This window comes from Meriones unguiculatus, chromosome 17 (assembly GCF_030254825.1).
Source record: "Meriones unguiculatus strain TT.TT164.6M chromosome 17, Bangor_MerUng_6.1, whole genome shotgun sequence".
In the NCBI taxonomy this organism is placed as follows: domain Eukaryota; kingdom Metazoa; phylum Chordata; class Mammalia; order Rodentia; family Muridae; genus Meriones; species Meriones unguiculatus.
In genome coordinates this window covers 68,256,907-68,283,579 of record NC_083364.1, presented here as the reverse complement: position 1 = coordinate 68,283,579, position 26,673 = coordinate 68,256,907, and the positions used below count along the sequence as shown (strand labels likewise).

Genomic DNA, 26,673 nt, shown 5'->3' with positions numbered 1-26,673 from the left:
GATGCAGTTGGAAACTACCAATGTAGACTCTCTTTCTACATATTGTCTGGCTGTGGGTCTCAGCACCTGCTCAGGTCTGCTCCTTGATGAAGCCTCTCCCATAATGACTGGACAAAGGGCTGGTCTATGAAGTTCTGTGTGGACTTCTAAAAATACTGGAAACTAAAGTAGGATCTAAAATCACCAACCTTGAAGCTTCAACAGACAGTCCTCATGGTAAATCCATACTATACTCACACTCAAAAGACTTTTATAAAATTAGCTTCCTTCCAACAGTTATTCATGTGTTCTTGGATCACATCCATTCACTGCAAACCTGGATTTTCTCCTCTTTAAATTATTGCTATAGGTGATTGTTTGTAATCTCATACAATGGTTATATAAAAATATACTGTGAATATGGATACATAATTTAAATAATAATATACACTAAAATTACATAAGATGTTTAGAATATCAAAAATTAATGGTAGTATTACTTAAAGAATTCTGCCTCTTCTGTTTGTTCACTTAATGTATTTCCATTTTGCTTAAATGTTATAGTTAAAGTTTGAAAGCTATAGACCTTTTATCCATTAAGAATTTATTCCATTGTATGGTTTTGGCTTCCTTGTCAAAAATTAAACTTCCATAGATGTGTGGGTTTGTTTCTGGTCTCCATTGACCCACCAGTCTGTTTCTATGCCAGTGCCAGGCCATTTTTCTTACTGTTGCTCTATAGTACATCTTGAGATTGGGGATGGAGATACCTCCAGAAGATCTTTTATTGTACAGGATTGTTTTAGCTTTTCTGAGATTTTTGGTTTCCCAAATGAAGGTGAGAATTGTTCTTTCAAGATCTATAAATACTTGTACTGATATTTTGATGGAAATTGCATTGAATCTGTGCACCTGAATGGGTGCAGGTGCTGACTCTGACATGAACTCAGTACCTGGCTCTTTGATCACCTCACCTTGGGGGGCGGTTCAGCCTTGCTAGGCCACAAATGAAGATGATGCAGACAGTTCTGATGATACTTGATAAGCTAGGGTCAGATAGAAGGAGAGAACGACCTCCCCATCAGTGGACTAGAGAAGGGGCATAGGGGGACTAAAAGGATGGTGGGTGTGACTGAGAGGAAATGAGGGAGGGGGTTACAGCCAGGTCACAAAGTGAATAAATTATAATCAAGCAAAAAAAATTTTAGATAGCATAGAATATAGTGTATTAGAGTTTTGGAAAAATAATTAAGTTTACTGAGCCAAACTAAAAATTGTAATATTTACTATTTAAAAAAATTAAAGCATGTTTAGAAAAAATTTCAAATGACTCATAAAAAGTAGCCAATCAGCTTTAAAATTCTATTTAGTAAATTGTGAATTTCGTGAGTTTCATCCTTACATTTATCACTCTCTTTGAATTTAAGTATATCATTTCTAATCAGTATTCACTATAGTTAGTAACCAGCTTGTTGTTAACAAAAAGGTTTTAATTAATTAATTTATTTTATTTATAACAATTTATTCACTTTATCCCAGCTGTAGCCCCCTTCCTTGTCCCCCCTCAATCCCACCCTCTCTCTTTCTTCTCCTCCCATGCTCCTCCCCTTGTCCACTGATAGGGGGGTTTATTTTTTTGATGTATGAAATGTTTGCCTCCCTTGTCTAATGATAGAAAAAAAAGTAAAGTAACAAAAAAAAATGAAGAAAGAAGGCAAGCACAATAGTTATTTGAACATTTAGTGACAAATCCATATGGAAAATGAAAACTATTATAAACATTAGATAGAAATATATGATTCATTGATTAAAAGTCTGTTTGCAATATTCTTTAATTTAGAATGTGTAAAAGTGAGAAAATCTACTTTCTTAACTCTAAAACATGTTCTTAGATTACCAATTTCCACAGAACTACGAGTGAACTATAAAATTTTATTCAGTAATTACACTTTCCCTTAACAAGCACAGAACCAAAATATTTAAAACACAGTCAAAATTCTAGGAAGTCCAAGTTGGGGAACTCTTGGTATCTTACAGGACATAAATCTAAAGTAGGCTTTTCTTCCAAATTTGCAAATACAGAATGTGGTTGCCACAGTTTCAAGATAACAAATTCTACGAGTTGGTTTTCTTGTTCAATGAAAGGAGATGGATTTCTTCCCAAAACACCGTTTTATATGCATTCCAACTTTAGCATGGCATATAATCTTCTTGTCCTTTTGATATAAATGCTCTATGAAAGTTATATTTCATGGTTGATTATGGTAGATACAAAAAGAGCTATAGCACACCAATTTCTTATGTCTATGAGAAGACCACTGTATTGCAGGATAGTTCAAAAACAGGCACTTACAAACTCTTCACTTCAAATATCACATCTTTTTTTATTCTACGATTTTAGACCAATAAAGAAATATATCGAATTCGAAGTGCATCAAGTGTAGAAAAAATCTTTTCTCAAGGAAAATAAGAATATGACAAACACCTAGGAAAGTACTGCTTTGAGATATCAAACAAAATATATATGATCACTTGTGAAGAATAGAATATAATGTCATCTTTGTATACAGCCTGAAATGTATAAAATTTTTCCCCTACCTTTGGTGATTTTTCTATCACCAGTCTTTCCTAATAAAATTACTCATATTAAGTATAGAAAGCTATAGGTTAAATACAATTATGCAGCATTCATCCTAAGAGAATGCTGCAGGTAAACATGATCTTTATCCAGCAAATGTAACTGTGGTTGCACATATTGCAGCATTTGGGTATTTGGCAGACATAATAAATCATAATTGATGTTTCATGCTTATGAGTTATTTAAGCTTTAAGGCTTAAAAGATACTCTGAAGTCTAAGGATGCCAAAATTATAGTTTCCCACGTTATCTGTGTTGCATATTTTTAGTCACACTCAGTATAGATGCCTCCATTTTTTTACTTCAAATACAGAGTGTTTGAAATAAGCAGATAATTGAATGTTTCTCATTGCAGGTCAGAATTTCATAGAGTTGGCTGCTGTATTTTCATGTCAAAGTACATATTCTTTTCTTCTTGACACAAAGATGTTTTTGTTTTGTTTTGTCTTTTTGTTTTGATTTGGTTTGTTTTTTGTTTTCTTGTTTTTCAAGATAGGGTTTGTCTGTATAGTCTTGGCTGTCCTTCACATGCTCTGTAGACCAAGCTGGCCTTGAACTCACAGAGTGTCTTCCTGCCTCTGTCTCCAGGGTGCTGGGATTAAAGGTGTACACTACTACATCCATTTCACAAAAAAAAAAATTATACCAAGAAAAAAACCCTATACAATTAATAGAAACATAGTTTATCTTATCTTCAACAACAGAACACAATATTGAAGAAAATGGTCATCTGAGATAAAATATTTTTATTTTGAAGCTTTATGTGCATATATGTATGTCTATTGCTATAACTGATGAACTGAAATATAAAAAAAAATACTCTCCATTTTCTCCAACTTGTTCAAAACTGATAAAATTGATTTTGTCACACAACATTCTGCTTCATTCTTCCTCTCACAAATTTAATTTGAAATCTAATGCATGATGAAGCATGTGTTTCTGGCAGTTTCCATGGCTGAGATGCATGACTTTACCACCTCTTTGGTTTGAACCCTATGCACTCTTTGAAGTGCTTATGTTCAGACTATGCAAAGCTACTGGGTTCTCTTTGGAATAGTTGAACTCTGATTTGACATCATTATACAATTTTTTGCTTTTCCATACTTGCAAGGATTTCTGCTCATATGGAAATATGATGATTTCATTTTGGAAAACAAATATTTCCAATACTATCCTGAAATCATTTGTTAGAATTTAGGTATCGAGTTAGCGTGCTTTTTCATTGTGTTATTCAAATGTTTGAATTTTTAACTGATGGTTGAGTTGCTGACTTGAGTTTCATTTATAAAAACGAAATAAATTTTGGACTAGAATTAGAATAGATTTAAGAAAAATATTCACAAAACAGCCTTAAACATACGTTTCCTGTGTTGTACTATGTATTTACATAGAACAACATTGTCTTCAATGACAACTGTAAAATCAATGTAGAAATCTGATAATGACAAATTTTCAACATTCTTTATGTCCTGCCATATGAAATATCCCCCAAATATTTAATCCTTTATGTAAAACTTATATATCACCAGCTAATCAGTATATATGAGTGTGCTACCAAATTTCCTAAATAATGAAATTATATGTAAGACAGTTTTTAAAAATGTCTTTATGAATTATTATTGTTAAATATTTGATTGGTATATGTATTATATAGTCCTATGTACTTTTGGTATATCTATTATATAGTCCTATGTACTTGGAGTAACATCATAATGTCTTGAACTAAAAGAAATCATGAATACACTGACTCCTACAATCTTTTCTACCCCACTTCAGTGGGGATTCCTGATCTTTGAGGGGAGAGACCCGATAGAGATCTCCAATTTAGACTTTCAATGTTTGGCTGTGAGTTCCTGCACCTGCTCCCATCTGCTGGTGGACTGACTGCTAGACAAGACATAAATCTCCAACGTATGAGTATACCAGAACATCTTTAGAACTTTTTCCTTTCCTTTCCTTTCCTTTCCTTTCCTTTCCTTTCCTTTCCTTTCCTTTCCTTTCCTTTCCTTTCCTTTCCTTTCCTTTCCTTTCCTTTCCTTTCCTTTCTTTTCTCTTGTCAATCATGTTTTATTCTGCCTAGGTCACCAGCTATCTCTGGTTCTTGGTCAGTCAGAAAGTAGAGGGCAAGAGCTCTCACTTGTGGTGTGGGTCACAAATTAAACCAAATGTCGCTTTGCCACCATTGCCCCAGCACATCCTGCAGGAAGGAGAGATTGTAGGTGGGTGTGTATATGGCTGGGTTGGTGTCCAGGTTGTTTCATCCATACCCTGGAGAGTATCTTCTCACTGCAAAGAGAGGATACCAAGAGTTCATGCCTCACTGAATCAACTAAGGGTGGCTCACATGGGCTCACAGGCCCTGTAGCAGCACGCTCGGGGCCTGCATGGTTCTTCACATGGTCCTATGTGTATATGTTATGTCTGTTAGCTTGGTGTTTTTATGGGACACCTAGCAGTGGTGTTGGGTGTATCTCTGACTCTTTTGCCTGATTTTGGGGACTCTTTTCCTCCTACTGTGTTCCCTTGTCCAACCTTGATATGAGAGTCTTTTCCTTGTTGTATTGTAATTTGTCTCACCCTGTTTTGTTGTTTGTCTCTTGGAGGCCTGCTCTTTTCTGAAGAAAAAACTGGAAAGGGAGCAGACTTGGGGAGAGTATAGGTGGCGGTGGATGCCTGGTAGAAGTGGAGGGAAGGGGAAACTGTGGTAGTTGATGTATTGTGAGAGAAGAATATTTTTAATTATTTTTTATTTTTATATTAATTACAGTTATTCATTTTGTATCCCATCTGTAGCCCCCCTCCCTCATTCCTTTCCAATTCCAACCCTCTTTCCTCTTCTCCTCTCATGTCCCTCCCCTAGTCCACCAATAGGGGAAGACCTCCTCCCATTCCATCTGACCCTAGTCTATCAGGTCTCATCAGGACTGGCTGCACTGTCTTCTTCTGTGGCCTGGTAAGGCTGTTCTCCCCTCAGGAGGAGCTTATCAAAGAGTCAGCCACTGAGTTCATGTCAGAGGCAGTCCTTGTTCCTCTTATTAGGGAACCCACATGGATACTGAGCTGCCATGGGCTACATCTGAGCAGGGGTTCTAGTTTATATCCAGAAATGGTACTTGGTCGGAGTATTTAAAAAAAAATTAAAAATATAAAAGAATCATGACCATACTATCTTTTAGTAGCCCTAATCTAGATGGTTACGTTAACAGAACAAAAAAGATTAAGATTTGTGTATGAATAGTTCTTTTCCCACATGTCGTCATGAGAGAAGTGGTAAAACAACCTTATTTATTTTCTTTTGGAAGAGTTACAATATCTGAATCCATGTATTTGAAGACTTCTAAATGTAGGTCAGAATAAAATAACAGGGTTTCATGCTCTCTTCTATTTTCAGTTAAATGAATAGAATTACGTTTAGATATTTAAAGACATTTAAATATAGTCTAATAAAATTAAACTTTAAGATGATGCATTCTTGTATTTTGTTTTATTTCTGCTGATTGTATTCACTATTATGTAAGTAAAAATAGTTAAATATTTAAAACCTAAAACCAAAAAAGTATCAAACTTTTTTAAGTCTAGATTCATAAATTAAAAAAATAGATTAAGATCTAAATTACTTAATGTAGTTTCCAGGGACTGTCACTTGCAAATGTGTCATTCATCCCTGAGTATGTTTTTATTGCTATTTTATACTATGGGGTGATTTAGTCAATGACACTGCCATCTTATTTACTCATTTGTACTGTCACTTTTATGCAGTCACTTATTAAATAGAGAAAATGGGAATTATACTTAGTGAACTGTGTTAATCGCTCAGGGCAGTTGGAGGTTTCTCCTACACAGCTAAGATGCTTGAAGTTTATCATGCCATAAAGCATTAGGAGATGCATGTAAGCATGCAAATAATGGACCAGGGAAGGCTGACCTTTCACCTCTCACTGCCATAACTCTTGGAACCTGATAGAAGATATGAATCTGCTTTGAAGTCAACAGGAAAGAAGGATTCATTAGAAAAGGACAATAATTAAGTGGAAAACTATTTGTGAACTGAGAACATCAAAAAGATATTATGCATCTTTTCAAAAGGCACTTAAAACGGATTTTTTTAAGCTACTTTAAATAAGCCTGGGAAAGCAGACAAAGAAAGTGAGCACTGTTCACAGCTCTTGGACTGCATGCTATATGACAAGCAGCTTAGAGCTGACCTTGCAGAGTGAGATTATATGAATGTGCTACAGCAGCTGTTGGTATTTACAATGTTATAAATTTGAGTATGAAAGTAGAGGAGTTTCGTTAGGACTAGTCCTGAAGGCAAGGGGCAAAGGAGCAGGCTTTTAGCAAAAGCAAGAAGGCTGAACAATAGAAAGTAGCATAGATTTTACAGTCATTCTTCAAACACACTACCTTTTTTCAACATAAGTTTATTTGTGTCTAGTACATTTTGTGTTTGGCAACATTTTGCTTTTTCAAATGTTTAATAATGAGAGATTATAAGTTCTGGAGTGTGACTGCCTCTGATTTCATACACCTGCAACAAGAAAGGCTAACGTTTAAAACTTAAGATCTACTCTGAAAACCTTCCTTCGAATAGCTACATACTTCCCAGATTTATTGCTGAAGCTCAGTTCACATTTCTACTCAAAACTTCATTTACTCTGGTTTCAGTAAGGATTCAGCACAGCCTAAAATGTCATATACCAAATAGTAGTTCTGAAGTAATGGTTGTTTTTACCAATTTTCCAGAAGATTGATTTAGATTGTTTTATGTTCTCTGGCTGCAAGAGAACAGAACAAAAAAGGAATCACTAGCTTGATCTTTCATCTGTGTACTTTAGACAAAACTCTGTGGTTGTGCTGCAAAAGAGAGAAACATTTTAATATAACAAACATGATTGTTGAGCTAAACAAAACAAAAAAAAAACACCAATAAGACTATGAGTAAGTAGATTTTCTTCCTTACTTTACAATTATTTTTACTTCATTTATTCCTGAAATATAATGTGATTACATCATTTTCCCTTCTCTGTCCTCTCTCCAAATCTTTTCATATAATCCTCCCTACTCTCTTTCAAAGTCACGGCATCTAAATCAATTGGCACTTTCTCAGAAAATTAAGAATAGTGCTACCACAAGATCCAGCTATACCACTCCTAGACATATATCCAAAATATGCTCAAGTATACAACAAGGACATTTGCTCAATCATGTTCATAGCAGCTCTACTCGTAATAGCCAGAATCTGGAAACAATCCAGATATCCCTCAATGGAGGAATGGGTACAGAAATTGTGGTACATTTACACAAAGGAATACTCAGCAATTAAAAAAAAGGAAATCATGAAATTTGCAGGCAAATGGTGGGAACTAGAAAAGCTCATCCTGAGTGAGGTATCCGAGAAGCAGAAAGACACACATGGTATATTCTCAGTTATAGGTGGATATTCGACATAAAATATAGGATAAACATATTAAAATCTGTACATCTAAAGAGGCTAAAAATGGGTAAAATGGGTAAAATGATAAATCCACATTCAGAAAGGCAAATGGGATAGACATCGGAAGAGGGAAAAAACAACAGGACAGGAAGGAGCCTATCACAAAGGGCAATTCAAAAACCAGCAGGGTATTGAAGCAGGTGCTGAGACTCTTAGTCAAACTTTGGGCAGAGTGCAGGGAATCTTATGAAAGAAGGGGGAGATAGAAAGACTTGGAGGGGACAGGAGCTCTACAAGGAAAGCAACAGAACCAAAAATATGGGCACAAGTGTCTTTACTGAGAATTATACTCCAACCAAGGACCATGTATGGAGATAACCTAGAACTCTTGCACAGAATTAACCTATGGCAGCTCAGTCTCCAAATGGGTGTCCTATTAAGGGGAACAGGGACTGTCTCTGACATGAACTCAGTGGTTGCCTCTTTGATCACCTCCCCCTGATGGAGAAGCATCCTTGCCAGGTCACAGAGGAAGATAACGCAAACAGTCCTGATGAGAACTGATAGGCTAGGGTCAGGTGGAAGGGAAGGAAGTCCTCCTCTATCAGTGGACAGGGGGAGAGGCATGGAGGGAGAAGACGAAAGTGAGGTGGGATTGGAAGTGGACAAGGGAGAGGTCTAAAACTGGGATACAAAGTGAATAAAGTTTAGTTAATAAAAATATAACTACAAAAATTCATGGCATCTGTTTTTTTTATTAATTACTGTTACATGCATATTTCAGATACGCATATACATATATCATCCTAAATAAAACCTGCTAAGGCTACATAATGTTACTTGAATGTATGCTTTCAACACTGACCATTTGATATTAGATAATCAGTTGGTGTATTCTTACAGAGAAAAACTATTTCTTTCACTCTCAGCATTTCTTGATCTCTTGTTCTTTGTATAGGATGAAGGCTTCTAAATTATAACCCTTAACAACACTCTAAACTCCTCACAAACAACTCCTCTTTCACAAATCGACCATTGGTGTCGTTGTTCAGCTCCTGTTTAGACAGTCATGTAGGTGAGACTGTATGGGTGAGATTTCTCATATTACTAGGAGACAAAAGCTCATAGCAAACCCCTTGGTTTCCGGCTTTTACAATGTCTCCTCCTTGCCCCCTTTCACAGTAATCCCTGAGTCCTAGTTGCAATAGTTAATTTGTATTCTACGGGAATGGCCTTCAATAGTCTGCATTTTGACAAGGACAACAAAAATAGACAGGCTAACGTGGATGGGGCAAAAGTTCATGAGACCTCCATTCTATACAAAGAATTACATGCAACTAAAGAATGCTGAGTGTGAGAAATAGCCTTACCCAGGGAAGAGCTCACCATTTGGTAATCCAAAACCAAATGGTCAGCCTTAAACACATACATAAAAAAATGACATCATACAACCTGAATTATTATGCAATTATACAATCTCTGAATATTTGTATATTTAGGAATATATATGTTATATGTATATATCAACAATTAATGAAAAAAAAAAGGCCAGGAAGTTGAAGGACTTGAAAGAAGGGTATATAGAAGCATTTTGAAGGGAGGAGCTAGAAGGGAGGGGAAAATATATAATGGTATTATAATCTCAAAAAGTAAACTTTTTTTTAAATGTATGTGATCACTTATATTAAGCATAACATTAAAGGAGAGAGAACTTAAAATATTTGCAAATTGAAGGATGCTTCTTCTTTGCTAGTTTTTGTATTTGTCTTTTTAAAATAATGTTGGTTGTGGTACTGGGGATTCAGCCTAGGCAGGAACTTTATACTGAGATAGCCAATGAGCTTTCTTCTTTTTGGTTGAACTAAATTCTTGGCAGAATAATGCAGATAATGAATTCAGTAGTATCACTGTTACATCAATTTGGTTCGAGATTAGTTAATATATAAATTGCTAAAGATGCAAGTAACTTTCTTATCAATGGTGGGGTGGGGGAAATAGGATTCTCCAATTCTAAATATCTTAGGAATTTTATTTTACTAAGCATGAAACCTAAATATGCATTTGTATAACTGATGAACCATTTAGACTAGTGGTATATTGGGGAAATAATTTTATCCGAAGTCAAGCACTATTTAATAGATTCTTACTTATTGGTCAGCGATTATTTGCAGCTAAGATTACATTCTTCAGAACTTGGAGCTCTGAACCATTTAATCACATTCCTCGAGGATGGCAGGCACCTAAAGGTTGATGAGGCGTGACCTGAGAATGCTTTACTTAACCTATTAGCTCATTTTTAATCTCTGGAAAGAGTTTTTTTTTTTCTTTCTTTTACTACAAACGCCTATTTCTACTTCTCACATAATTGTTCCTAAAGGACAATTTAAATATTTTCAAGCTAAATATTTGAGTTCTTTAAGAACATATATATATATATATATATATATATATATATATATATATATCCTAGATGATGTTTTCAAAGGATTTTTTTAAAGACTGAATTTACTTCAACCAATAACATTACAATTCTTTCATCACTTTGTATTTGAAACTTACTATCCACTAAGGGTAACTAATTATTATGATATCTGGTTACTTACCACCATTTGTAATCAATTGGAAACTGTGGTAAACATGGCAACATTTTTAGAGATCACTTATTTGACATTATAAGCACTTCCCAGCAAACGATAACCTCGTTAGACATTTACTTAGCATGATGCTTCTAGATCTTTATGCTCAACACTGTCTAAAGGGAAAATGGAAATTTTATTTTAGCTCTGGTCCCATGGGGATCCTGTGGAGAGATACTGAAGAGGACTTCACAGCTCAGTTCTTTTTCACTCTGTTCTTATCATATAGAGGCAGAGTTTAGTTCTCAGTGTCAATTCAATAGCCACTCACTGAATGCCTACTGCGCTGATAGCTCTGACTCGGGGTGCGGAGATAGTGAGACAAGCTTCCTGCTCATGGGGAAGCCATTCAGTTGGAGTGCATCCCTCTTTGGACTACTGTGGGCCTTTCTTTATTCTCCCACACTTCATATGCTGTTTGAAAAGTAAGTTGTAGATGACATCATAGAATTTATGTACTTGAAAAGATAACACAGTGGAGGTAGGGTTTATAATGAAAATCTCATTAGTCAGCTTTATTGCTTAGCAAATTAAGCTCACAGAGAGATGTGCACAGAGAGATGGCGGTTCAATGTTCCCAACCAGAGAGCCTGGGGACATGTCACATGTTCCAGGCCAGCCTAATCTGCAGAGTGAGACCCTATAAGAGTGCTGCAGAAAGTAGCAGTCTTAGTTGTGAGTATTTGTACATTTTTCAGTGGATATATATCTATGCATGTCAGTTTTGAAGTCCTAAAACATTTATTTTATTCTCTTCAGTATCATAGTCTCATTAGTTTCAGTTAACACAATACAGACAAAAAGTATTGTTGAGAATTAACTGTTCAGGTTTATTGATAAATAACAAAATTGAAATTAAATTTCTATTGTTACTTTTTGGAGATAAGTTGTCAAAGGTAGTAAAAGTTTTGTACAGCAAATAGTGTCAAAGCATTGGAATGCTAAGCATGCTCAGTAAATGAACTGATTAAAGCATTGTATAAATTAAAATATTCGCTTTGTCACCAAGATTCAAAACCCAAAATATTTTCAAATTGTCACTGTAAACTGAAACATTTGATTCCACATGAAGATGCAAGACATGAAGACCAGTTATCAGCCTCTATAAGTGTGTGCATTCAGGGTCCAGCTACGTGTTTCCCAGTAGTTTGGGGTTAAGCCAAGCACGTGGTTGAACTATGCAGATTTGTATATGTATGCATGGAACAATTTCTTCCAAATATTTTTAAACTCCAGAAGTTTAATTTTAATGTATATTGGACTGGATTGTTGATTTTTCTTCTTTCTTATACCTCAGTGTCTTTATTCTGAATATTTATGCTTTTTGCCCATTTGAGAAACATTTGTTATCCTTTTCACTAGTTTTTCTTTTTTTTTTCTGCTTGACTAATCTTTTTTAAATTTTTTTAAATTTTTTATTATTAGTTACATTTTATTAACTCTGTATCCCAGCTGTATCCCGCTCCCTCATTTGCTCCCAACCCCACCCTCCCTCCCTCATCTCCTCTCTGCCCCTTTCCAAGTCACTGATTGGGGAGGACCTCCTCCCCTTTCACTTGACTCTGGTTTATCAGGTATCTTCAGGACTGGCAGCAAAGTTCTCCTCTGTGGCCTAGCAGGACTGTTCCTCCCTTGAGGGGTGGGGAGGTCAAAGAGCCAGCCATTGAGTTTCTGTCAGAAATAGTCCCTGTTCCCCTTACTACGGGAAACCAATTGGTTACTGAGCTACCACAGGCTACATGTGAGCGGAGGTTCTAGGTTATATCCATACATGGTCCTTGGTGGAGTGTCAGTCTCAGAAAAGACCCCTGTGCCCAGATATATTTAGTCCTTGTGGAGCTCCTTTACTTTCCATGTCATACTAACTCCCCCTTCTTTCATATGATTCCCTGCACTCTGCCGAAGGTTTGGTCATGAGTCTTAGTATCTGCTTTGATACAATGCTAGGTAGAGTCGTTCAGATGCCTTCTGTGGTAGGCTACTGTCCTCTTATTTGTTTTTTCCTATGTCCAATGCCCATTCCATTTGTCTTTCTAAGTGAGGATTGATCATCTTACCCCAGGTCCTTTTTCTTGTTTATCTTCTTTAGGTGTATAGATTTCATTATGTTTATCCTATCTTATAGGTCTATATAAGTGAGTTTCACTAGTTTTTCAATCTTGTTTTCTTTCTTCTCTCCAGAGAGCATAATGGCACCTATATGTGATGTATCACAGGGTCACTAAAGTGTTCTGTTTATTCCTTTCCAGTGAGCTCCCCATTTTGTTTTCTTATTACATGCATTTCACTAACCTATTCATTTCTGCCTTCCTTAATGTCTCCTCTCTACTCCCTCCTTCCCTCCCTCCCTCTTTCATGCTTTCCTTTTAAGTTTTAAACATACAAACACCCATGTAAATGCACTATGTTTATAATTTTATAGATTGTGCCTTTTAGAGAAAACATAAAGACTGTCTATCTTAATGTGGCTTTTTCTAGAGTATAATGATTTGTAACTGTGCTCATGTTCCTGAAAATGTTATAATTTCATTTATTTTTACGTCTACATAAAATTAGATTGTATATATGTACTATGTTTTCTTGTATACTATGTTTTCAGTCATGTGGTGCTGGACTTATAGGCTGGTTTCAGTCTGGCTATTGTGATTTGTTTTTAATAACCCCATTTTCTTACTCACTTTTCTATTTTCTTACTTGTTCTATCATAATTAGTAACTGCTTTTTGAGGTTTTTTAGAGTCATGATGGCTGTTTCAAAGTCCTTATCAGAAACTTCTAGTATCTGATTCTTCTCAGCGTTGGCTCCTTGGTTATTCTCCTAATCAACAAGGATGATGTTTCTAGTACTTGCTATGGCCAGTGTCTTAGTTCCTTACTTTCTAAAAAAAATAACACCCAACAAAAGCAACTTGTGGAAGGAAGTGTTTGACTTTCAACTCGAGGGAATATTGTACCTCACAGCAGGTGAACAACAACGGCAGCAGAAATAAAAGACAACAGGCACATTGAATCACAGTAAGTCAGATAAATTGTCAGCTGCCTTTCTCCTTTTTATTCAGCACAGAACATCAGCCCAAGGGATGGTATCACCCACAGTAGATGTGGGTCTTCCAATATCAACTATCCATCATAGTCATGTGCTGAGATTTCTCTCCGAGGTGATTCTAAATCCTGTGAAGGTTTTAATCAGTAACCATAGCAGTAAGTGACTACTTAATGAATTCTACCCTCGAATGTTTGTTTGCTACATCAAGGCTGAATACCATTAGAACAGATATCACTTGTAGGTATGTTCAGCATGTTTTTAAGGTCCTGGTTTGTGTTTATATATTCTGCATATGTCTCAGTAGAGTCCAGTATTGTGAGAGTTTGTTGTATTTTCTGGTCCAACTGACTTATTTAGTTACACATGAGTTGACACTGATTTCTACCTTAGACTTGTTACTGAAAAGAACAGATACACCCTCGTCAAGACTGCCTGGTGGTGAAGGTGATTCAAGGGATGCCAGCTTTGTACTGATGATATTCCTTTGTCTCTAATGGAAATAAGTGAAAAAGCACAGTGGAAATTTAGATGCTTTATGGTTCTGGTTGTCAGTGAGAAAACTTATAGCTAGATGTTTTTACTATTCTTTTAAAAAAAATAATTTACTATTTATTTCTATTTTATGTGCATTGGCGTTTCGCCTGCATGTATGTCATTGTGAAGGCATCAGGTCTCCTGAAACTAGACTTACAGGCAGGTGTGAGCTGTTATGTGGGTGCTGGGAACTGAATCCATGTTCTCTGGACGAACAGTCAGTGTTTTTAACCATTGAGCCATCTCTCCTGCACCCTTTATTTATTGCTATTCTCTTTTATTTTTTAATTCTTTATTAATTACACTTTATTCACTTTGTATCCCCCCTGTGGTTCCCACCCTCCTTCCATCCCAATCCCTCCCTTCCTCCCTCCTCTGCAGGCATGCCCCTCCCCAAGTCCACTGATAGGGGAGGTTTTCTTTTCTTTCCTTCTGATCCTAGTCAATTAGGTCTCATCAGGAGTGGCTGCATTGTCTTCCTCTCTGGCCTGATAAGGCTGCTCCCCCCTCAGGGGGAGGTGATTAAAGAGCAGGCCAATCAGTTCATGTCAGAGACAGCCCCTGTTCCTATTACTGTGGAACCCACTTGGACACTGAACTGCCATGGGCTACATTTGTGCAGGGGTCCTAGGTTATCTCCAGGCATGGTCTTGGTTGGAGTATGAGTCTCAGGAAAGACCCCTGTGCTCAGATTTTTTGGTTCTGTTGCTCTCCTTGTGGAGTTCCTGTCCTCTCCAGATCTTTCTGTTTCCCACTTCTTTCATAAGATTCCCTGCACTCTGCCCACAGTTTGGCCATAACTCTCAGCATCTCCTTTGATAGTCTTTAGGGGAAAAGCCTTTCAGAGGTCCTCTGTGGCAGGCTCCTGACTTGTTCCCTCTTTTCTCCTTCTTCTGATGTCCATCCTCTTTGCCTTTCTGGATAAGGATTGAGCATTCTTAATGAAGTGCATAACACATTTTCATTTTCATTTTCCTTCCACAATTGAGTGAAAAGGAACAAAATTTTGTAAGATTCCAGTAGATTCTCTAAAAGGAGATGTAGTGGAAAAGTAATTTTCAAATTTCTTTACATTTTAATTATTATTATTTATTACAATTTATTCACTTTGTATACTGTCTGTGGTTCCACCCTTGTCTCCTCTCAATCACACCCTCCTTCCCTCTTCTCCCCCTATGCCCCTCCCCCAGTTCACCCAGAGAATGGCAATGCAGCTAGTCCTGATGAGACTAGATAGGATAGGGTCAGATAGAAGGAGTGGGGTGGTGATTTTTAACCTGAGAGTATATTATCATAATACAATACCCAATCAGTGCAAATGTATGCAGTAGGCAATTAACAGGTACTTTTCACCTGTCAGTTCTGGGATAAATAATGTTTAACAAGTGTTTCTATGACAGTAACTTTTTTAATACACAAAAATTGTTTGTTGGTATCTTAGAGGAGTGTTAGCAATTTCATTCCCCAGATGTATCTGTCTATCATTTTCAAAATATTTTTGCCACTGGCATTCATTCTATAAAATTGCTGTGAATGGAAACCATTTTAATCACCATCAACTTCTTCCTCATTCAAAATATTATACTGGATTTGACTACATAATTAAGTGGATATTCAATGATTAAGGAGCTCCAAATTGTTCTTTGTTTTTAAAAATATATATTTAAAATATTCGTTAATGTGTCTCAGGAACTAAAAGTTCAACAGATGGTTAAATAAAATATCTATTGTATTGTGTCCTAAATCTATCATTTAAATACACTTACTGTATCTGATGTTATTCATAATTTCAGTATTCCTCTCTTTCCAGCTTTAAGAGACAATCGGATCGAGCTGGTTCGCGCTTCTTGGCATGAATTGAGCATCAGTGTCAGTGATGTGTCTCTCTCTGACGAAGGGCAGTACACTTGCTCCTTATTTACAATGCCTGTCAAAACTTCCAAGGCCTATCTCACTGTTCTGGGTAAGTGCTAGGGAGCCACTCCATGTAATCACCCTCAGAGCGTTGTGCACTGCGACAGCACGGTTCAGTCGCAACATATTCATCGAACATCAGATCAATAGACATAATTTAATTCATTGCTGCCCCAAAGAAAAAGACATTTAGGAATCACTTAGTTGCTTTAATTCTAGAAAAGGGCAAAGGGAGAAACAAAGGTTAAAGGGAATGGCAGAAAGCATGAAGCCATTTCGTTTCTTAGGTAGTAACTTGTTTTTCTTCCATGTGATTTTATATCAAAATCGTGCATATGCAGTGTGATCTGGAGTTGTTTAAAAAGTGATAGAGAACTGATCACGAAAGTCTAACTTCTGTGCAAAGTATGTTCTTTATCTTATTGTCTAAGTCACCTGATAGGGGCTTGCCCTAATAACCCATGGCTTTCAAAAATGGCCTCTTTGTGTACTCTAAATGCATCTAAATGGCCTTGACATTTCCATGTGTCTCTATTAAAAAAAAGAAAAATGTATATTTTTTTTAGATTCCTAAATGAAGAGCATAATGTCACTTGTGCATGCAGCTTGTAGCTTCCTTGTGCTTTTATTCTCTAAGTATCAGGCCATTTTTTCAAAGGTTAAAGTGACATGAAAAAGCAATGCATTCATAGAGATTCAGAGGAAATAAAGCTGCAGCTCAGAGCTCATCGACTCCACCGTGCCCCAGTCAGCTGAAATTGCTGCAGTTCACTGAAACGCACCTGTGTACTGAACAAGTTTGAGAAATTTAAAGATTGATTTTTTTTTCTTTTTGCCCCTAGCTTGCCTTCCTTTTTAGATAGATAAAGGCACAGCATTGCATTTAAAATAGCCAATGCATAACGTCCTTTTGAGTAGGAATATTAAAGTTAATCCAGCTAGCGAATTGGTTCTGTGCTTTGGATGTGAAATACGTTTCATTGCAAGTCCCACTGGAACTATTTCATAAAAATCTTCACAAGTTTGCCGTTAAGGACAAGATACATCCACTACAGTGGAAAGTTCCAAGATAACAATTGCCTAAGGTTAATACATTGTTCTGTAGAGCCAACTCAAGACTCAAAAAATAAATGACTGCAGAGTGCAGTTTATTAAACAGCAGTATGACATTGATTTTTTTTAAAGGGTATAAAGGTGAGTGCACACAGACCAAGTAGCTAGTTTAAAAAAGCCAGTTTATCTCTCTTTTATCTTTGTTGTCATTTTACTTTGTGTTTTTTTCATACTAAAGCTTTCTAATATTCTTGCTTTTTAATATTCTCAGAAATTAGGTTAAGGTAGTGCATACAATAATGATAACTCCACAGCACATTTGTTATGGAATAATGTTGCATGATATTTTAGCAATGCTCCAAGGAAATAATTGAATAATACAGCGTAGGAATTGTGAGCTATCCCGGCCATGGAGGCGGCCCCGCAGGTAAAAGCACATCTTGAAGAAGCTGTATTACCCGAGTTCAGATACTTGGGACTCACATAAAAACCTGGCATTGTAGTGCGAGTCTGTATCCATAGCTGCATTCCAGCAGCTAAATAGGAGGCAGTGATGAAGAATTCTTAGGAAGCACATGGAACAGCTTTCCTGGAAAAGCCATCACACTGGCTAAGACCAGGAATGAACCTGCCTCAGACAAAACATAGGGTGAGGCCCAGTCCATGAGTTTTCCTGTGACTTCCACATGCCAACCATGGCCTTAGTGTAACCTCTCACATGAACATGTACACATTCCTTCATACATGCACACACACACACACACACACACACACACACACACACATAATAAAATCTATTTTAAACATATAATATTCTGTTTTTAGATTACTCTCATCTATTTTTAGGTATCAATTATTTACCTAAGGTGATTTGAAATAGAGAAAAATGAGAAAAAATAAAAGTGATTAGAGTAGTAGGTAGATATCATGATTCTCCAAACACAATTGAATTTCTAGTGAAAATTTTGAGATGAATTCTATATTTTAACTTTAAAGAATCAATAGTCACTCTTGATGTAAATGTACATGAATCCCTATTCAAAAACTAATGTTCTTGAATAAAATACAGGGCATATAATAATATCTTTTGGGGTTTAAGAATTATAAAATCAGGTAAACACACAGAATCACACACCAACTTAAGGCAGCTGTTTTTTTTTTTTTTTTGATTTACCACACATTCTGTGAATTTTTTTTCAATGCAGTTTATTCAGGAACCTTGAACAATCATCTGACCCTGGGTAAAGCCAGCCCACTTTAAATAGCCTCTGGGTAGCCAACCTCAGCATGCCACGTGGGCAATGCAGATAGGTCCACATACATGGAAGCAAGCCAGATCCTCAGCCTTAGCCAAATGTGGAGTTGTTTGTGACAGAAGCACTCACCATTGGGAAGGTGGAAGGCGGTAATACCTAAATCTGGTAGTAATACATGCTTCTATTGAAGTAAATTGACAGAAAACTATGAATAAAAAATTAGTACTTTCCCCCTGATGGGGGAGCAGCATTACCAGGCCACAGAAGAAGACAATGCAGCCTCTCCGGATGAGTCCTAATTGACTAGGATCAGAAGGAAGGAAAAGAAGTCCTCCCCTATCAGTGGACTTGGGGAGGGGCATGCATGAAGAGGGTGGAGGAAGGGAGGGATTGGGACGGGAGGAGGGAGGGAACCACAGGGGGGATACAAAGTGAATAAAGTGTAATTAATAAAGAATTAAAAAAAGAATTATAAAATCAAGAGTGTAAGGTTCTAGTTTAGTTAAATTATAATGCTGACAAAGGAGAAAAATGTTTTATGAATTTTTTTTCCATTACAGTCTACTTCCTTAGATTTCCACACAGGCATTTGAATGGCTGTGTGTTAAAGCTTACAAAGACATTTTGAAGGTGAAATTTTATAATTTTTATTTAAAAACCACTTTCAAGTGACTATACTTTAAACTTCTCTCTGGATGCTGTGTATACATATTTAGCATATCTGTAAAGGTGCATTTTATCACACAGTAGTTTAGGCCATCCCTGGAGACTGATGCTCACTGTCCTTATTTGATCGAATTTCAGGTGTTCCAGAGAAGCCTCAGATTAGTGGATTTTCATCACCAGTCATGGAAGGAGACCTGATGCAGCTGACCTGTAAGACATCTGGCAGTAAACCTGCAGCTGATATAAGATGGTTCAAAAATGACAAAGAAATTAAAGGTAAGGCATGGGGAAGTCCTCAAGTCAATGCTAACCCATGCAAACTGTTATGCCTCATTAAAACAGAGAATTTCTGTATTTTTCAGACCACACCATTACTTACTATTAAATACAGTTTTAATGAGCTTTGCTAATTTCTTGTTATGTAATTTCATGAAGTGTGTTCATATCATGACTGTGGAGCGGCAAGATGGCTCAGGAAGTGGAATGGCCTGATGCTAAGTCTGCTGACTTGAATTTCATGGGAGTCTCATGGTGGAATGAGAGAACCCGCTCCTGCAAGCGGTCCTCTGAACTCTAAACACTCACATGCATGCTTCACTCTGAAACACACACAACATAAACAAATAAAAAGCTTTAATATAATCACTGTGTACTTCATTTTCTGCTTATAAAAAACAAGTCTGATATGAATATATACTTCATCGAAGACCAGAATATAAGTTAATACAAGGAAAAAAACCACATAAATTTATACTTGAAAATTTAGAGCAGTAAGCACACCATTATTCAAACTCCACAGATATAATGTATATTATAGTCAAGATGTCATGAGTTATATTTTCATTTTTTTAGGCTTCTGGAACTATAAAGTTTTGAAAGGAAAACCTAAATATTATAGTTGATTTCTAGTGGTTCTGCTAATGTAAAAGATTTGTTGTGTTTCGGTAAAAATTTATAATAACTTAGAAGTTTTGTGCAGATTCCAGCCTTTCCTGACACACATAAAACACAGAGTCTGAGGTTTTTAAAGAAGAGAAGTTTCAGTAGTAAGTGGCTAGTATACAAATGAATGAAATCGTTCATACAAAGATGATTAGGATCTTTAACCCCATATGAAGATGTTAGGTCTGATATTACATACACATTAGTAATAGTGTGACATTTGTTTGTGGTGATTATTCAAACAAGTTACCTGTGATATGGTAATGGTATAATTCTTGGCCCAATCTTCTATAAGAAATTTTATGCCAACCATTCTGATTACTGTTACATGAAGTTCTTACATTGTATCCAGTTATTTGATTCTGAGTCGTGAAAACACAGTCCCAGCATGTGAGTTTGCTTATCATACCAAGATTATAATCTGTAAAATTATTTTCATCTGTTTTTTACCTTACTTTCTCTTATATGGTCTCATAATAGTATCTTCTCAATAATTTTAATCTTAATGACCGTCTTTGCCTACTTACTAAATATATTTTAGTCTATATATTCTAAGAGAAATGTAAAATACAAGATGGAAACTGGACACTTTATCATTCTAAAGTCAACATTCAGATTTCTATGTACCCTGAATCTTGTATTTAGCAGGCTCAATGATAGCCATCCTAATAGTGACTCTAGCATATATTTGGTATATTTTTCTGGACCTAGTCAGACCTTTCCTAAGCTAATCCTCTTCTGTGTCCCTGGTTATCTGACTTTGGCAAGCATTTGTTCCAGACAGTTTAATATTAGCCCCTTCTAATGGAAAATATAATGCAAGGGTATATATAATTCCTGCCCTAGCTTACAAGAGTGCTCTGGGCAGCAAATTCTTAAGCTTCTCAATAGTCTTTTTCTGTGACAGAGTTGTTTTAGGATTGAAAGCATTTCTTAAACATTATGTCAATGATTTTAAAACACTATCTATGTTTATGTCCATATCTATTTCCATGTGCATATGTAGGTGTATGTATGTGTCAAGTAAAAAGCACATATTTTAGGATGTGTGTGAAGACCAGAAAGGGGTGACAGAATTGCAGGTCATTGTAACTACTTGCTGTCTATAATTGCAATTGAAGCTAGGTCCTCTGAAAGAAGAGAAAGTGCTTGTAAAGCCTGAGCTGATTATTTTGTAACTGGTATCCCTTCTCTGTGACATAGTGAACCAGTTCGTTGAATGCAAGTTTGCGTTATTTTCTTGATGTTCTAACGGCCATTTTTTTCCTATCTCCCCAGGGTAGTTAAAGAGGTAACATATTAGATAGTTCATTAATGTTGATTGACTGTACTTAATATCATAACCTCATCAAAACCGGTAATATAATGAATTTTATACAATAGATTATTTCTAAACACATCTGGCTTCTGCTTTGGATAACAAATAACACTGAATATATGTGAAGGGAGGTGGTATTCTTATGTTTATCTGTAAAACTGTGAAAAGATTGGTTCCATAAAACACTGAACATTAATGACATCTGGATCAAGATCTGAACAAACACTATGACAAAGAAATATACAGACTCAGCATATGATTCTACTCCATATTCTGAAGCTATGAAGCCTCCTTTTCTTCTCCTCTCCAATGCATTAGTTTATAGAAATGTTACGGCCCCCACCCTTTAATTCATCGTTATGCCATTTTTGTTTGTTTATAGCTCTTCTGCATGTGTGGGTGGTTTGTCTCCCCAATCAGATGGTCAGCTTCCTGAGTGGTGTGAACTCTATGTGCACATGTAAACAAGATTAGTGTAGTAGTCTACACAGAATGAACATTCGTTTCGCTTGATGTTCTGTGCATTTGCTATGTGCTATTTTACAGAATTGCTATTTTAGCCAATACCACACAGGACAAGGAATGCTCGATCATCACCTTGCACTACCTTGTCTTTCTAGAGATTATATATATATATATATATATATATATATATATATATATATATGACTTCTATTACTGTTTAGCAGAATTTATTTGTAACTTTGAGCACAGATAAGCTTTAGCGTAACATAGAAGGGAAAGGGAGGCTACTAGAATCCAATTCAGGTCAATAGGAATTTTCCAGTGTATCAAGGCATGGAAGAGAAGTGGCAAATAAAGGATCCAAGACCCATGACCTGGAGATGTTTAAGGCGACTATAGTAATTAAAATAATTATTAATAGAATTATATTCTATAAAGAGGAATTTGTAAAAAAAATAGTTATCCTTAGAATAATCTGTCATGTGTTCCTGGGTGAATTTTTTTTTTCTAGAAAGCATTACTTGATCACATTCATCTGTAGAGGACTGCATTCACTTACAGGCTGACATAAATATCAATTTTTCTGAAATTTTTGTCTTCTCATCTGCTAAACCATCCTATCTCTCATTGATACTGCTTCTGCAAGCAACATACCAGGATGGATGTGTAGAAACTGCTGCCAGGCACAAAGAAGCACAAGGAATATTTTATATATTTAGCATTTGTTATTACTTCTTTATCCAACAAATAATGATTGTTGAGGTGTGAGAATATATCAATTAAAATTATAAATAAAACAGAAAAGGCAGTGGCCTACTAGTACAGTCACAAATCCAGGCACAAATATATGAATTAGCTGCAGTGTTTGTGCAAAGGAAGCAGAGTCCTGTTTTATGGAAAAGCAAGACCCCTTACGTGCTCATTTATAAACCACATTTGGTAAATTATATAAATTATATATATTGAATATAGGTCTTAATAAATACATCATTTGCCTTGGGGCTAGAAGTAAGTTGCAGGAAATTCTACAGAAAGAAATTTTATTTATTTCTGTAGTGAAGGCAAGTCATTTGAATAATGGTGAATTTTTATATGTGGTATGGTTAGGAAAGGCAAGCAAGAACGCAGAGTTCAGATCTGCTGTGGGAAATAGGAAGACTCGTTTTTTTTCTCTAAAAGCTTTCAAGGATAGAATGAAACTATCACAATTCCAGCTAATTCTGTGTTCCCTGTCCTTCCATGCACTGACTCAGACATCCTTTTGGTGCCTCTGGGAAGCTCTACATCCTAACCACAGGTGTTTCACTGCAGCCTTTAATCTTCTGGGAAGTAAGGAAGTCTGAGTCTCTGCCATTTACTGTGAAAAAGGATGTGCATTGCCTTCCTAAATCATTCAGCACCCTGAGAGCTGGCAGCTGCATTAAAGTTTTCATTCTATTTATATGCTTGGTAATTTGCAGTTTGAGCATTTCTTATTACCAAATCTTGAAATTTTCCTTTCTAGATAACTAGCTTTTACTTTAACATATTAAGCAAAATTTGTGATAACCCTCAAGGACCCAGCATCCTTATGTGACCCTCTCACCTCACGTGTGTGTGGGGGGATCTTGGATATGAAGTGGGTTTCTGCTTGATTATTTTACCTCATATGGTAAAAGGAGTTTTGCATACATAACCATAGATACCTTTTGCAATCATGGAAGGGAAATTATCAAAAGTCTATCCGGTATAATAAATTAAGATCTTTAACAGTAAAAGAGTCAGAAAGGCTCTCTCCTATGTAACTTGAGAAAATTCAATAGCTGTTTAAACAGGTTGTAGGAGACTTGTGCCAGAGAAGCTTTAGTAAATTCTGGGAGCATAGATAAATCCCTTCAGCAGCAAGAGAACTGAAATCTTAGATTCGGAAAAACCAACTGCTAAAAACCAGTGAATTTGAAGAGGCCTGAAAGGTTTACATGGGAACTTTAATCTTCAATGAAGACCTCTATTTAGTAATGGGAAGATAGCATAACCCACAAGATAACAAATGTGTGTTGTTTTCATTCACTAAGTTGGTGGTAATTTATTGCACTGCAGAGGAGGAAAAGATCTATAGAAGAATGACTTTGCTTTTTTACAAACTGGAAGTTAGGGTGCTCTGAGATTTAGCACTAGAATTTGGAGTTTGGAGCAGGAATATGAATGCTAGAAGAGTGGGAGATAGTTCAAGTATGAACTGACAATGTCCTAGAGAGATAATAATGTAATAATTTTTCATAGTGATAGATTCAGAAGACAAGACACTTCAAAGGATCCTAAATAGAGGAAAACTGATGATCAAAAGTTATAAAATTGAGGTTCCTGAATTTTTGGACAATAAGCATTTGCCCCTAAAATAAGAGCAGAATTAGAAATTAGTTCCGTAATTAGTCACATTTATTTAATTTATTTTTTTATTAATTAAAATTTATTCAATTTGTATCTCAGCTGAGGCCCCCTCCTTTGATCCCTCCCAAGCCCACCCTCCCTTCCTCTTCTCCTCCCTGCCCCTCCCTCAGTCCCCTAATAGGGGAGGTCCTCCTCCCCTTCCATCTGACCCTAGCCTATCCGGTCTCTTCATGACTGGCTTCATTGTTCTATTTATTTTAAATCTGAGGTTAAATTAATTGAAATGCATGCCCATCAGAGCTTGGCCTTGCGGGGTGTTCTTGAACTTTACCTGTGCCTAAACGCATTCATTATAGTGCAAGTATCACTTCATGCCTTTCAGATATTCACCCAAGGAGTTTAAGGAAATATTAGCTATAATATTATCTTGTAAAACAGACAAATCAAGGATATTGGTGCAGCCAAGTTTCAAGTTGGCTAAATACATCCTAATTTTACTCTATACTTCTTAGTTGTCATTGGTTAGAAAAGTAACAGTGGACCTTTCTAAAGGTGTCTATTTGACCATTCAGCTTAACAGAGTGATTATTTTATGGTTTTGTTGTTTTAACTCTCCAACATTGATTGACTCAGGACAGATATACTAAACCTAAATCTTGCTATTCTTCAAATATCATTGATTATTTTTTATGATTTTAAATTACATTTATCAAATCCATAGGCTCGGACTAAAAAAAAAAAAACAATGTCTTAGCAGGTATTTAAGAAAGCTAAGGGGGTTCCCTAAATCCCTCGGTTTAGAAGGTGTCCCTGCTCTTCTTTAACCTTTAAAATCTGCTCTTAAAGAGCTATTATCTAAAATTAAATCACAGTGCACTTCAGTATTTTAATGTTTCTAGGATCTATGCTTTAACCTACATCTTAGCAATTTCTTTGATCATATAATTACTTCCCTTTCCTCCTTATTTCTTCATTAAACACATGGACAACTTTGACAAATGGTGGATTATGCATTAATATTCACATTGATTTTGCAAACTGGTTATCATATAATGAGTCATTTAAATATTGGTTACCTAAAATCCTGAATAAAATATTAAGCTGATGAGCCAGGAATTGTGGTTTTATAAAGAAAAGAACTGATGAAAGACCTGGAGGAGACAGGAGCTCCACAAGGAGAGCAACAGAGTTTTGTCTTCTCTTGAGTGAACAGTTCTCTAGCAGCCCAAGTCAAAGCCCATGAAATATTCCTCCCATCCTTCAGACAGCCTTTGCCCTAAGCTCAGTTTCTTCTTCAGTGTAGTGGTTAGTGCTAATGCTGTTTTATAACAAAATGTCTCTACGGTATGAATTACCCTCTGTGCAGCTCTCTTCTTTCATCCTGTTCCTGTAAAGGTGACTTGGTTCTCCCAGAAGCTCCAAGGCTTTAACTCACATCCAGCTGGTCAAATGTAGACTCCTGGCATGCAATACATCCTGCCCAGCTTTCAATTCACAAACCTAATGATGCTCAGCTCAGCTGGGTTTTGTTCATTTGTTTGGTTTTGTTTGTTTTGGTCTTTGGGTATTTTTTTTCTTTTACTTTTCTTTCTTTTTTTTTTCGGGGGCGGGGGGGGGAGGCTCTCTTGTGACAGGGTTTCTTTGTAGCCCTGGCTGTCTTAGAACTTGCTTTATAGACCAACCTGCCCTCAAACTTACAGAAATCCACCTGTCTCTGCCTCCCAAGTGCTGTAATTAAAGGCCACACCACTGCCTGGCTAGCTCAGTTGCTGTTATTGTTTGTTTGTTTGTTTGTTTGTTTGTTTGTTTCAAAATTTTATCACTAATAGGGGAGGACCTCTTCCCCTTCTATCTAACCCTAGCCTATCAGGTCTCATCAGGACTGGCTGCATTTTAGCCTGGCAAGGCTGCACCCACCAGGGGGAGGTGATCAAAGCCACTGCCATCGAATTTATGTCAGAGGCAGCCCCTGCTCCCATTACTAGGAAACCCACTTAGAGACTGAGTCTATGGGCTACATCTTAGCAGGGGTTTTAGGTCCTCTCCATGCATTGTCTTTGCTTGCGGTATCAGTGGATACAGAAATTGTGGTACATTTAGACAATGGAATACTACTCATTTCTCCCTTTTTAACAGTTAAATATATTAGACATCTCAGTCACCCAATGAGGGTAGGGAGCATTTACATTATATGATATGAATGGACAATAAAAAGAATATAGGAGCAAAAGAGATAACTCAGTAAATAATAAAGTGATTGCTATACAAATGTAAAGGGCAGATCTCAGTATCCTGGAGTAAAATAGGAGGTGAAGTCACAAAAATCCCCTAAAAGTCCCCAGGAAGCTAGCCTGGCATTCCAGCAGCAAATAGGTGAAAAATAGGACTAGTACCTAAACATTTCCTCATCTGACACTCACCCAT

At 36.4% G+C, this 26,673-nt stretch overlaps 1 protein-coding gene across 2 annotated transcripts in view; it reads left to right on the top strand.

The window, feature by feature from the left end:
• Cadm2 (cell adhesion molecule 2) overlaps positions 1-26,673 on the top strand; it is a 766,465-nt gene that overhangs the window by 595,902 nt on the left and 143,890 nt on the right. For both annotated transcript variants that reach the window (XM_060370623.1, XM_060370622.1), the window contains 2 exons: positions 16,076-16,228; positions 19,293-19,430. In XM_060370623.1, coding sequence (XP_060226606.1) covers positions 16,076-16,228; positions 19,293-19,430 — 291 coding nt within the window. The remainder of the gene's footprint in view (positions 1-16,075; positions 16,229-19,292; positions 19,431-26,673) is intronic.